At 68.7% G+C, this 13,344-nt stretch overlaps 1 protein-coding gene across 1 annotated transcript in view; it reads right to left on the bottom strand.

The window, feature by feature from the left end:
- Positions 1-632: 632 nt before the first annotated feature.
- The window catches only part of MEGF6 (multiple EGF like domains 6), a 97,576-nt gene continuing 84,864 nt past the window's right edge, over positions 633-13,344 (bottom strand). The window contains 20 exon segments of the mRNA XM_027110441.1: positions 633-1,528; positions 1,851-1,898; positions 3,260-3,388; positions 3,973-4,101; positions 4,189-4,317; positions 4,551-4,679; positions 4,959-5,087; positions 6,089-6,122; positions 6,124-6,218; positions 6,771-6,899; positions 7,304-7,432; positions 7,824-7,961; positions 8,241-8,369; positions 8,741-8,869; positions 9,057-9,185; positions 9,275-9,403; positions 9,952-10,083; positions 10,211-10,339; positions 10,466-10,597; positions 11,251-11,376. Coding sequence (XP_026966242.1) covers positions 1,467-1,528; positions 1,851-1,898; positions 3,260-3,388; positions 3,973-4,101; positions 4,189-4,317; positions 4,551-4,679; positions 4,959-5,087; positions 6,089-6,122; positions 6,124-6,218; positions 6,771-6,899; positions 7,304-7,432; positions 7,824-7,961; positions 8,241-8,369; positions 8,741-8,869; positions 9,057-9,185; positions 9,275-9,403; positions 9,952-10,083; positions 10,211-10,339; positions 10,466-10,597; positions 11,251-11,376 — 2,315 coding nt within the window. The 3' untranslated portion in view covers positions 633-1,466.

The following is a 13,344-nucleotide window of genomic DNA, read 5'->3' as shown; positions in this document are numbered from 1 at the left end:
GCTGCCTTGTGTCAATGGGTTTTACCTTCTTTTTCTAGGACTTCAGACACACGGGTGTTAACACGTCCCTTGCCCGTTTCTACAGATCTTTCCTTTGTATCTTCTCTTTCTCAGCCTCCATGCTGCCTCCTGGGAGTGTCCTGAGCTGGAGAACCCACTGTGCAGCCTGATTCCTGCCACCCTCCCTCCGACTGCAGCGCCCACACGCTCCCGCTCAGTCCTGCCCCTGGTCCTTCCTGGCCTCTGCTTCTTCCTGCATCACGTTACCACCCCATCCCCAACCCCTTCCAGGTATGGACTATATTCATGTCCCTCAGAGTCTTAACACGGTGGCCCATTGATTCGGTTTCCTCTGCTCCTGGCTGTTCACTAGCTGTCTAAGGGGACAGGGCTTTCTAGAACCCACCCTATTTTGCCCCATGAGATCCTTCGCCCTTAGAGGCATCAGCTACCTGGGCTGGTGCTGGAGGGGAGGGGGAGGGGGCTACAGCCCAGACCTAAGTGTCCAGCGTGACAATCTGGGTCCAGCCCTCTCCATTGGCTCTACCCTGAAGATAGGGCCAGGGTAGGAGTAGGGGGGCACCCAGGCTGCCCCTAACAGCACCCCTGGCCTCCTCCCCTCGGGGCCATGCTGCCCCCAACAGCACCCCTGGCCTCCTCCCCTTGGGGCCATGCTGCCCCCACACAGGCTCTAGGACTCAGCGCTTCCTCGGTCTCGGGGCACCACGCCCCTCTAGAGCACCGGGAACTGGGATGAAACCCAACTTTGCTTGTGTGGCACCCCGGTCCCCAGAGGGGCACAGGGGCCAAACGGGCCTCTCCGGTCAGGCGCGTTCATGGCGGCAGGCCCAGGAGGCCACCCCGCGGGGCCCACACGAAGCAGTGAACACAAGGCCTTGAGGAAGTGGCTGCTCCTTTCTTAACTTACTGGGTTTCACATGGTACCGAAGCGCCCACCCAGAGGCCCCTCAGGGTCCCGCAGTCCCGAGTCAGGGCTTCCCGGGCTGGGCAGGAGGCGGGCAGCCCTCCAGCGCCCAGGGGTGCAGTGGGCATGTCTGGCTGCCCATAAATACCTTTCCATAAATACGGCCCAGCTGTTTCCAGGTAAACAGGCTGAGCTGCAGCAGTCCCCGGGCCTAGCACCAGAAGAACCTGCTCCGAGGGCAGGGGCCCCACGCCCGCACCTGCACCCACACCTGCCCGCAGTCCCGCCCCAGGGCGCCGGCCGGGGGCTTCCTCCACACTGTGGCCCCGCGCCGGTGCCCCGGTGCTGCAGAGTGCGGCTGGGCAGGGCCTCCCTCCTCATGGCCAGACGATCCTTGCAGCTGCACGACTGTCCCCAGGCCTCGGAGACAAGGGCAGGGCAGGAGTCCCGGCCCCCGGCGTCCCTCCTCCGTGGTCACCAAGGCCCCTGGGTCCTCTCAGCGGCCCCTGGGAGACAGGCCTCGGCGGGCGCTGCCCCTGAGCTACTGCTTCTCTGCGCTGCTGCTGCTGAGACCGGGGCGGTGGGAGGCTGACTGTGAAGCCACTGAAGGGGCAGGAGACGAGCAGGTCACCCTGGGGCAGGGGCAGACTCTCCACGTTTTCAGAGCTCTGGGCTCAGGACTCCCCTCCTGTCCTTCCAGCCCCAGCCCGACAGAGGGGCGCAGCCCAGCCGCTCCTCCCCAGCTGCCCCCGACACCTCATCTCTGCGGTCCAGATTCTGGAATGCCCACCACCCAGTGGGGCCCAGATCACACGCAAGTGCCCGATTCTCACCCCTCCTCTGGCCTCAGGCTGCTGGTAACGAACACGCGATGCCACCAAATGCCACCCTCCTGGCAAAGTGGGGATGCCCCCGGCCCCCTTACCTGGGCCCTGGGCTGTGGATGGGGTCTCGGGGAACTGGGAGGGCCCACCTGAAGGCAGACAGACACGCTACTGCCCCACCCTTTGCTGGGCAACAGAAACGGGGCAGCAAGGCCTGCAGGGACCCCCACTCCCACCCTGCAGGGCCTCTCCCCACCTCACTCCTATGCAAATGATGGGGCTCTCCCGCTCCCCAAAGGCAAGTTCCCAGCCCTGCCTGCTGGAAGAGGGGCCGGGAGGTGGGACTTCGGGCTGGATGGGGAGGGACTAAGCAGGGTCCACTCCAGGACAGAGGGCAGCGAGGCCCTGCCTGTCCTCCTTCCCAGCAGGGCTCTGCTCAAGCAGACGGGGCCTCAGGCAGGTGAACCCCCAGCTCCTGACCCTCGCTGAAGGTCAAGGCCGCCCAGGACGCCTGCGGCGCAGTACCATACCTGACCACCAGGTGCCGCCATGGACAGCGTTCATCCCAGCACCAGCCCCCCAGGTTGTGCCTCCACCTGCCCCACCCCACCCCTCTGCAGGAGGTGGGATCCTTCCCCTAAAGGCGCTTAACAGTTTGGGGCCAGGGCTGCCTCGACGAGGCTCAAGAAGATGCACACACAGTATGAAGACCACGGCTGGGGCCCCCAACCCAAGGAGCCCAGACTGGAATCCCCGCTCACAGCCTGGCTCCCCCTTCAGCCCGTCTCAGGGCCTGCCCGGCACAGGCCCCAAGCCAGCCTCTGCTCTCGCTTGGCAGACACGACCTCTCGGTGCTGCCTCTTCCCAGGAGCAGGCTGGGCCTGGGGGAGGGGACCAGGACACCAGAGGAGCACAGCTGGCCGGAGGGGCAGGGCACCCCGAGCTCTGCCTGCAGGCAGCACATTCCCCCAGAGGCTCAGGGGGCTGAGAGGCCACGGTGTCATCATGGCACCTTCCCCGAGCCTGCCCGTGGGTGCAAACAGGAACACGAATGCCCTGGAGCACAGGCATGCCGTGAAGCACACGTGCGCATGGGAGCACACACACACTGGGACACACGCAGGTGCTAGCGTGCACAGACGGGAGCACACGCCTGTGCTACTGCACACACATGCACGGGCGCACCGTCGTGCCCTGGTTCACACACACACAGGGCGAGGAAGGGGTGGGGCGGTGGGCTGGGTCTGCGCCCACCCACGCTGGATCACCCAGCCCTGCCCGTGGGGTCTCCGCCCTCTGCAGTTTGAGCCCACCCCAGCCGCTGTCTGGGCCTGGAGTCAGCAGGGCACTGCTGGCTGGCCCACGGCCGAGTCCGGCCCCGTGGTCCAAGGGCTGGAAGGTTCACACTTGGCCGTCAGAGGCCTGCAGATACCACGGGCGCCGCGCTGGGTTGGTGACCTTTGGCCCAGCCAGCAGAGAGTCGTCCCTCTCTCCCCCGAGCCTGACTCACCCTGCTGGCACATGGGCCCCATGTAGCCGTCCACGCAGTGGCACTGCCCACTGACAGCGTCGCAGTCAGCCCCACCCCCGCAGGAGCAGCGCAAGGCACAGCCTGGCCCGAAGAAGCCGCTTCTGCAGCCTGAGGGCACAAGACACGGGAGAGCCGGGCCTGAGTGCCACTCCCGTCTGCCTGCCGCAGAGACCCCAGGCTTCGGGCCACCCTGTGGGGGATGTGCGGGAGCAAGGACCTCGGGCCTCAGCTTCCCTGTCCTGCAGGAGCTCTCACATGGGAAAGCGCAGGGCACCAGGCACCGGCCCAGGATCACTGCCCCGCCTTCCCGCCCAGCCCCCGGCTGGCAAAGGGGAGCTGGCGGTCAGGGATGCTCCCTCCAGGGCGAGACGGCCAAGAGCCACGAGGACGTGTGTGGAGCCCCCAGGGCCGGCGCCTCCTCCCGGGTACGTCTGGGAGGCTGGCACGTTTCCTTCCCACCTAACTGGGCCCACGCCCAAGGGAGAGGCTAACCGGGGACTCAGGTGGGGGCCAGAGGGTGGGACTGGCCTTGACAACCCAAGCAGGAGCTCCGTGCTGGGGCCCCTGCAGAGGGAAGGGTTGGGCACGGTGCCCAGGCCACACGTGGCACAGGTGGGGCTCCTTCAACACGGTCAAAAACACTGACAGAGACCCGCGCCCATGCCCCCCACCAAGCGGGACCCCAGACTCACCCAGGTCACAGGTGGCCCCCATGAGCCCCGGGGGGCATAGGCAGTGGCCGGTGACAGGGTCGCAGGGCACCCCATCCTCGCAGTCACACTGCTGGTTGCAGCCTTCTCCAAATGAGCCCGGCTCACACCCTGGTGGGGGCAGTGGGCTTAGCATCACCTGTCCCGTACCCGGGGGTGAGGGACCGGATGGAGAACGTGGGCGCACGGACCACTCACCCTTCTCGCAGAACTGGCCGCGGAAGCCGGCAGGGCAGAGGCACCTGCCACTGACGGGGTCGCAGGGGGCGCCATGCTGACACTCGCACGTCCCCCGGCAGCCAGCCCCGTGGAAGCCAGCGGGACAGGCTGAGGGAGACCCGGGTTGGAGCTCCTGACTCAGTTTGCCCAGAGTGAGCAAAGGACCGGGTCAGGGGCCCAGCTCCCCTGTCCTCCCACCCAGGCCCGGCCCTGAGCCGGGACCTCTGGCCCGGGAGCCCCACCGAAGCTGGGGTCAGGCCTCATCTCATCGGGCCCCCGCGGGGAGTGACACGGAAAGTGGAGGAGCGGATGCCGGGACAGGGGCCGACCCCACAACTCACGGTGCTCGCAGGCCTGGCCGTAGAAGCCGGGGCCGCAGTGGCAGGCGCCCGACGAGGGCTCACAGGTGCCGTGGTTGTGGCAGGAGCATTCCAGGCGGCAGGCAGCACCGTAGCGCCCGGCGGGGCAGGCTGGGGAGGGGGCCGGCGGGTCAGCCTCCTGCCACGGGAGAGCAGGGGGCACGGGGCTGGCCCCTGGGCACTAGCCTGATCCGCGGAGCCTGGCAGCCTCGCCCGGCCCTACAGCAACCTGCGGCCCCCGCAAACGCCCTCGAGCTATGGCCCCCCTCGGGAGCCTAGGGCCCCCACTCTGCCACCACCACACCGGGTACGGCCTCGCTCCCCTGCAGGTACCACCCCTGCAGCTCACACGGCGATGTGGCCCCCAGGCTGTCCCGGACAGACACTCACCCAGCTCACAGTGCAGCCCGGTCCAGCCCAGGCCGCAGGAGCAGCTGCCGCTGGCGGCGTGGCACAGGCCCCCGTTCCTGCAGGAGCACATGTGCTCACAGTTCACACCAAACCGGTTCTGGGGACAACCTGGGGACAGTCGGGCACTGCTCAGAGCTCTGGCCCAGGGACGCAACCCCCAGATCTGACAGTCATTCAACAAACACTCCCCGGGCCTCTCAGAACCAGTCCCTACCCCCTGGGCACACACGCACCAGGAAACAACACCAACCACATCCCGCCCGTCCATCCATCCTCCGCAGATGCCGGGCCTGGTCGGCGCTGAGGATAACACAGGACGAAAGGGACCAGGGCCCGCCAGGGGCTGTGAGTGCCTGCCCAGCTGGCGGGAGGGGGTTAGGGAAGTCTTCCTGGAGGTGGCAGCACAGAGGAGGCTGGGCAACCCTGCACTCCAGGTGGCCCCTGTTCACACGCTGATTGACCCATGGCTACCGTCCTTCCCTGCGGGCCTCGGGGAGTGTGACCAGCCCCTTGACGAGGACCAGAGGGCGGCAGGGGGCTCAGACCTACCAGGGTGCGGGGCCAGGCCAAGCAGGGCCTTGAGGACCGTGCATGCCATCGTAAGCATGAGCCCCACCACAGTCCCCAGGGACTGCCCCAGCTCCCCACCACGGGCTGGGCTCCAGGCCTCCCTCTCTGTGGGGTCCCTGGCCACTGGGCCCGGTAGAAAGGCCAGAGGTACCCCAACCCAAGAGGACATCAGCCAGAAGGCTGGCTCCGTCCTCAGACGAAACAGCCGCCTGACCCCTCCTGCTGGGGGGGGCTCTGGGTCAGAACGGGTTCATCCCCCACTGGCCACAGGGAACTGGACAGGTCACTTGATGGCCTGAGCCTTGGAGTCACAGGTCAAGACAAGGCGTGGGATGCTATTGGATGACCCAATGACCCGAGTGGACGCTGCTGTCAACACAAGCTAGACCCTCACTTATCCTCAGGGCACTTGGGGGATTAATGGCGGGGACCCAGTTCTCCGCCAGTGACCCCAGGGCTTCACCCCATCACCCTCCCCCCGAGGCTGAGGGAGTGATACCCATGAAGTATCCAAGGCAGCAGGGGGAGCAGGCTCTCACCGTGCTCACAGTGGACGCCGGTCCTCCCGGGGGGGGCAGGAACAGGTGCCGGTCACGGGGTCACAAGCCGCCCCCTGCCCACAACTGCACACGTGGGCACAGCGGGGGCCAAAGCGGCCGTGTGGACAGGCTGCCAGGAGGAAATGGGAGGGTGGCCACTCCAGGCAGGATCCCCCCTCTCTCTGCCGTGTCAACCTGGGACAGGGCGGGATGGGCCAGGGAAGGCGGGGTGGGGAGACTCCCTTGTCTGCCCAGATGGGGTGGGGCTGCCTGCTGCCACGCCCCCTGCCTGCTGGCTCTGCTGGGGGCCGGCCTGCGCTGCGTTTCGCGTGACTCACGGCGGCCCCCCGCCCACCCCGCTAGCCCAGCCAGGATTCCAGATGATTGGAAAGGCCCCACCCGGCTCAGGGAAAGGCCATTCTCTCGGCAGCATGCCCAGCTGGCCTCTGCACGGCCCCTGGTGGACACAGCCTGAGCCGGGGCACAGCACACGGCCAGGCAGAGCTGGCCGGCAGGGATGCTTTGGTCACATGGAACCCCCAGCTCAGCCCGGCCTGCGGCCAGGCCCCGGGGGGCGGGCCCAAGAAGGGGGTGGTCAGGGGCTGTCCTCCCCGCAGGCTGGCTAACCCTAACCACCGAGGCGCAGGGAGGAGCTGCCCCTGCCCTCACCCTGGCCACTCACCGAGGCTGCAGTCCGTTCCAAGGAACCCAGGTGGGCAGTGGCAGGCCCCTGTGGCCGCGTCACAGGAGCCCCCATTGAGACACCCACACAGCTGCTCACAGCCGGGCCCGAACCGCCCGGGCGGGCACCCTGCAGGGGAGGGGCCAGCTGCCAGGGGCCAGGGGGCTCACAAAGCCCCTGACCTCCCACGTCATCCTTCCCGAGGGCCCAGCGGGCAGCATGGGCACACTCACGTTGCTGGCAGCCGGCACCGTGGTAGCCAGCGGCACACACGCAGGCCCCTGAGGCAGGGTGGCAGGCCTGGTCCTCGCCGGGACACTGACACTTCTGCCCACAGTTCTCCCCAAAGGCACCGGGCGGGCAGGCTGGGGTGAGGAGGCAGGAGGTCAGTGCCGGCCCTGCCTGGAGTGGGCATCCTCCCGGGAGTCGCCTCCCGGAGCCCCTCCTGGGGGTAGAGGTTTGGGGCCCAGCACAGGGGCACATGTGGCCTGAGCCACCCACTGCCCAAGGGCCCGCCCAGGTTGGTCACCTACCCTGCTCACAGCCGGGCCCAGTGAAGCCTGGGGGACAGTGACACTCTCCGGTGACGTGGTGGCAGGCAATGCCAGGTGGGCACTGGCAGCGCTGGGCACAGGCCTCTCCAAACCAGCCGGGCGTGCAGGCTGCAGGGAGGCATGGGCCCGGAGGGGTCATCGTGTGAAGGGCCCAGCCCCACCCAGAGCACCAGCGGAGCTGGGGGCTCGCCATTCTCACAGCGCAAGCCCCTCAATCCCGGCGGGCAGAGCCACGCCCTGGTGACGCGGTGGCAGGCGGCCCCCCCGCCGGCAGGCACAGTTCTCCTCTCACAGAGAACCCAAACGCACCCTTGGGACAGGCTGCGGGGAAAGAGGCGGGCGGGCTGCTCTGGGCGGCTCCCTGGACAGAGGCGGGGAGGCCCCGGGAGCTCAGCCCACAGCCCTGCCCCCTACCTGTCCGTTGCCCACCCCGGGGAGGCCTCCACACCCTGGTGTGAGCCGAGGCCACACCAGAGGGGCCCTAACCCGCCCCACTCACGGCTCTGGCACTCATCCCCGGTCCAGCCGGCCGGACAGCGGCAGTGGCCTGTGTGCCGGTCACAGAGGCCGCCGTGGAGGCACCCGCAGACGTGCTGGCAGCCGGCTCCGGAGAACCCCGGGGGGCACTCTGCAGAGGCTGGGGCAGGGGAGGGGACCGGTGAGGGTCCAGCCCCTGGGGCCCAGGACACCCCCGCCCGCCCCTGCTTCCCGCACCCAGAGCCTCGGATCCCGTGTCCTTGGGAGGGAGGGGTGCCCAGTGGGCTGGTGACACTGCAGGCCACACCCCAGGACCCTGACCCCCAACTCCAGGCAGCCACAGGGGCAGGGGCTGCACCGAGGCACGCCGGGGCGCTGGCCCTGGGTTCCAGACCCCAGGGTCCCTCCTTCCTCCTCCGCCCGCCTGCCCGGCGCTCACCCTCCTCACAGGCCAGCCCAGCCCAGCCCTCGGGGCAGGTGCAGTGGCCTGAGACGGGGTCACAGGTGCCCCGGTTCAGGCAGAGGCAGGAGTGCTGGCAGTCCTTGCCGTAGAGGCCCGCGGGGCAGGCTGGGGAAAGAGAGAAGTGACCTGCAGCATCCCCGCCAGCCAGGCCGGGGGCCTGAACCCTCGGAGGGCCAGCCCACTGGACCTGCAGGCCCGCCCCAAAGGGCAGGGACCTAGGGCTGCCTCTAGGACGACCTGCTCCAGGGCTCCCCGGGCCCCGCTGCCCAGCCTCCGGGGGCTCAGGGCTGAAGGGTGTGGTCCTAAGCCTTCCTCCCCTGCCCCGGTGCTCCATGGCGGGGGCATGGCCCCCACCCTCCCTGCCCTCCATTCCCAGTGAGCTGTGTGTCCACCTCGCGCCCGACACCGTGTGACCTTGCACGGCCCAGGGAGGGGCAAGCACGTTGCCTGACCCCAGACTCCTGGGCAGGGCTTACCCTGTAGGCAGGTGGGCCCCATCCAGCCAGGGCCACAGTGACACTGCCCGTGGACAGGATCACAGGAGGCCCCATTAAAGCAGGAGCAGGCCTGGCTGCAGTTGTGGCCGTACGTGTGGGCTGGGCAGGCTGCAGGAGAGAGGGGTGGTCAGGGGCCGGAGGGACGGACCCCAGGAGGGGCTGCAGCAGATGGTCCCGGGCTGCTGTGGTCCATCTGCCCCTCCCTCTGGCCTGGGCACCAGTCAGGGTGGCCACAGATAAGGACTGACCCTAACCCTAACGGGCAGCACCCAGGGCTGATGGGGGCCTCACGCACTCTGGGCACAGCGGGGACCCCGGCGGCCAGGAGGGCAGAGGCAGGAGCCGTTTACGGCGTCGCAGGGCACCCCGCTGCTGCAGTCACAGGTGCGGTGGCAGTCCACTCCGAAGAAGCCGGCAGGGCAAGCTGCAGGCAGGGGGCGGTGATGGGAGATGGCCAGGGGTCACGGGTCCCCACCCACACGCCCGGCCACCCCGGCCTGCACCCTGGCTCACCGCGCTCACAGAAGGTTCCCCTCCAGCCGGCCGGGCAGGTGCAGGCCCCACTGACATGGTCACAGGCTGCCCCGTGCTCACACTGGCACTGCCGCCCACAGTCCGGCCCGAAGTAGCCCTGGGGACACCCTGAGACACCAGACCATCAGCTGGGGGGACGGTGAGCCTGACCTAATCCTCCCCAGGCCTCCACCACCACCGGGCCAGGGCCCGGGACTGTGGGGCGGGAGGAGCCCCTCCACACCCAAGGCCTCTGCACCCGTCCCCCAGGCAGGAACCGAGCCCCAAGCCCTGGGGAGGAGGGAGCCCCAGGCCCACCCAGACCCACCAACCCGGCCAGGGCAAGGCCCTCGTTCCTTAGCAGACACCTTCCTCCCCTCCTCCAGGTGCCAGGTGTCCTGTGGGGCGCAACCGGCCCCACCTCTCCCTGCTGCGCCAGGTGGGCCTTCTGTTGGGCCCAGGCAGGTGGGAGGGTGGAGCCTGGCCCAGGCTGGGGAGGGATGGGGGTGGGCTCAGGCAAGGAGACTCCCTGTTTGTCCAGGAACAGGAAGGCAGGACTAGGTCCCCGACACTTGGGCACGTGCACACGCGCGTATGCATGTGCGTGTGCGTGCGTGTGCGTGCGTGTGCGGGTGCGGGTGTGCACGTGCACGTGTGCGGACGGGGCCGGGACTCACGCTGCTCGCACCACAGGCCCACATAGCCGGCCTCACACAGACACAGGCCGCTGATGGCGTCGCAGCTCCCGTGGCCTGCGCTGCAGTTGCAGGTGTGGCTGCAGTCGGGGCCCCAGTGGCCGCTGTCACAGGCTGCAACAGGGGCCGGGTCACCCTGTGCAGGTGACCACAGCCACGATGGGGTCCAGGGCCCTCCCCGGGGCCTGGGCGGAGGCTTCCCCAGGGCAGGGCAGGGACGCTTGCACACCAGGCCGCCTACCTCTCTGGCAGCTGAGGCCGGTCCACCCTGGGGCGCAGCTGCAGTGGCCAGTCACTGGGTGGCAGAGCCCGTCGTTGACGCAGGAGCATCGCATCTGGCAGCTGGGCCCAAACCAGCCTGCTGGGCAAGCTGCAGGGAGGGCAGGGTGAGCACACTGGGGACATGGACACGGGGGCAGGGGGACACGGGTACGGGACACAGGGGTGGGACACGGGGATCACAGGCGGGGCCGAGGTCGGGGCGGCAGGCACTCACTGTCCTGGCAGCGGCTGCCCGTGAAGCCGGGGCGGCACAGGCAGGCTCCGGTCTCAGGCTCACAGGAGGCACCGTGCTCGCACGCCGGACAGATCTCCTGGCAGCCGAGCCCCCAGCGACCCTCAGGACAATCTAGCCCCACCACAGCCAGTCAGTCTCCCCTGGGGCCTTGCTGGGCCCATCGGGGAGCAGGAACTTCTGTTCCCACCTCAGCTGTCCCGGAGGAGGGAGAGGGACAGGTCACGGGAACCCCCAGCCTCCTCATGGGTGGCAGGCTACAGGGCGTCCACCCCCAGAAAGGGAGCACCTGCCCTAGAATGGCTCAACAGGCAAAAGGGGGGCACCCACAGTGAACAGGTGTCTAGAGGACAAGCCACAGGCCCAGGGAGGGCTGGGGCCGCTGGTCAACCTGTCTCCACGGCTGACAGTTCCTAGCGTGTGCACCCTCTGTGGGCATGGCCACAGATGCCCACGTCCAGACCCAAGGCTGGTTGGTGGGAGCTCTCGCAGTTGCTGTGGACTGGCCTGGGGTCTGCAGGGCTCCAGGGCTGAGGCCAGGGCTCCCCAAACACAGCTCAGTGCTGGGGTCCCCAAACACAGCCCAGAGTTGGGGTCCCCAAATAGGATCCAGGCTGGGCTCCCCAAACACAGCCCGGGGCTGGGGTCCCCAAACATGGCCCGGGGCTGGGGTCCCCAAATGGGATCCAGGCTGGGCTCCCCAAACACGGCCAGGAGTCACGCAGCCCAGGGCGGTTAGGAGAGCCCGGGACAAGGCTGCCACTCACCTGCCCCACAGTCAGCCCCGGTCCTCCCAGGAGGGCACAGGCACTGCCCCGTGACCAGGTCGCAGGGGGCGCCCTCGCAGGAGCAGGAGCCTGAGCAGTTCCTGCCGAACGTCCCGGCCGGGCACTCTGCGGGGGAGGGCGGGGGGCCTCAGCCACCACCACGAGGAGCTGCCGTCCTCCCCTTGCGGCCCCGCCCCGCCCCGGGCACCCGCCCCCGGCACCTGCCCCCTGCCCCAGCAGCGTTGCTGGACACAGCTGTGGTCCCCTGGGTGACGAGGGCGGTCACGGGAGCGGGCAGGAGACGGGGGACATGGAGCAGGACAAGGAGGGGCCTGCCTGGGCTGACCCTCCTTGGGGAGTGGTGGTGAGGGGCGGCCTGGAGACCACAGGCCAGCAGGGCTCGGGGGGCGGGCAGCCAGGACCCTGGAGAGCGGGCGCAGGGCTGGCTCTGCCTCCCTCTCACTTTGGTGCACCCTGGGGACCCCCTGCTGGTCACCCCGTGTTCAGGAATGAGAGCGGCCAGGCGGCTCCGGGCCCACAGCGGGGCTTCAGGAAAGAATGCAGGGGCCGCGGAGCCTCGCCCCACCCGTGAGGGCTGCAGTGGCCGCTCTGGTGGCCTCGCAGGGCGCCGCGCCAGACCTCACACCTGCCCTGGCTGGGGAGGCAACGCGGTGGACGGAGGGCCCTGCCAGCCCCAGCACAGTGTGGCTGCCCCAGTGCTGCTGGAGGGAAAGCTCCCAGCTCAGGAAGGCCAGCACGGACCTGGAGAGGGCAGGCGGAGGCACCCTCCACACCAAAGAATCAGAGCGCACCCCGCACCCAAACACCCAGCGGGGCTGAGAACTGAGGACGCTCCCTGCCTGAGGGGCGTGAGGTGTCAGGGGGTGGGCGGGCGCCAGGCCTGGGGTCTCCCTGGGCCCCGAGATGGGCTCCGGACAAAGAACACACCCTGGTGAACTGTTGCCGTGAGGGCCCATGGCGTGCGGGCACAGGCCCGCCCACTGGACCGCAGGTGCAGCGCAGGGCACTCACCCAGGCACCCACGCAGTGCGGACCGGGGCGGGCAGGGAGGCCCGGCGGGGCCGGATGGAGCTGTCCCGCCACCTAGGGGAGCCCCCGCTCCACTGACTGGGGGCAGACGCGTGTTTGGGGGTTAATACTTTCCAGACCTAACAGCAGCGGGGAGCCCGTTACTGCTGTAAAAATATGTGTGTCATTTCCTGTGGCTCATCCTTGGGGCCCTGGAGGCTTTATAAAGAAAAAAGGAAAAGGAAGACGAAGAAAACCAGCAGGGAAGGGCTGGGGTGAAGGCCTTCCGTGTCCCCAGCACACGGGCCGCCAGAGGGCAGGTGCAGGCAGGCCTGCCGTGCGGGAGTGCGGGGGGAGACTGAGCCCGGCTGGGGCTGCGCGGTGGCCCCCAGGTGCAGGCAGGCCTGCCGCGTGCGGGAGTGCAGGGGGAGACTGAGCCCTGGCTGGGGCTGCGCGGTGTCCCCCAGGCCACTTAGGGGCAGCTGGGCGGGCAGCTCTGGCTGCGGGGGACTCGAGCCGCTGCCCCGGTTGGGGTCACACCAGTCACACCGCAGGCCCCCTCGGCCCCCACCTGCCCGCCCGCTGATGGCTGAGGACAGAGTGCCAAGGGAGGTCCCCCCTCCCTGCACCCCGTCGGCGGCACGGCAGCCCCACTGCTCAAAGCCAGGGCTCCCCCATGTAAACGAGGGGCCCCCAGCCTCCAGGCTTGCCCGTGCGTGGTGCCCACTCATGCCGCCCCCCGGCCCGGGCGTCCACGTGGAGGGCCTTTGGTCACCACCCGCGCCCCACGCCGGCACCTCCGGCCCAGACTTCGCTCCGAGCCAACACCCTTGGGAGCAGCCTCTGTCCTGCTGGCTCAGACCCACCAGGAAGGAGCCCCTGGCCCAGCTTCCAGCACAAATCCCACTTAGTGTGTCCTGTGACAGAGTGAGTGGGCAGGTGAGGGAGGGAGGGGGCAATCTTGGAGAGGCACTGGCCCTTCTCCAGGCCTCCCTGCACGTGCATGCACACACACACACACACACACACACACACACACACACACACACACACACACACACACAC

This window comes from Aethalodelphis obliquidens, unplaced genomic scaffold (genome assembly GCF_003676395.1).
Source record: "Aethalodelphis obliquidens isolate GAN/ISIS:26980383/991018 unplaced genomic scaffold, ASM367639v1 scaffold9, whole genome shotgun sequence".
Lineage (NCBI taxonomy): Eukaryota > Metazoa > Chordata > Mammalia > Artiodactyla > Delphinidae > Aethalodelphis > Aethalodelphis obliquidens.
The sequence above is the reverse complement of the archived record's forward strand: the minus strand, read 5'-3'. Positions and strand labels throughout refer to the sequence as shown.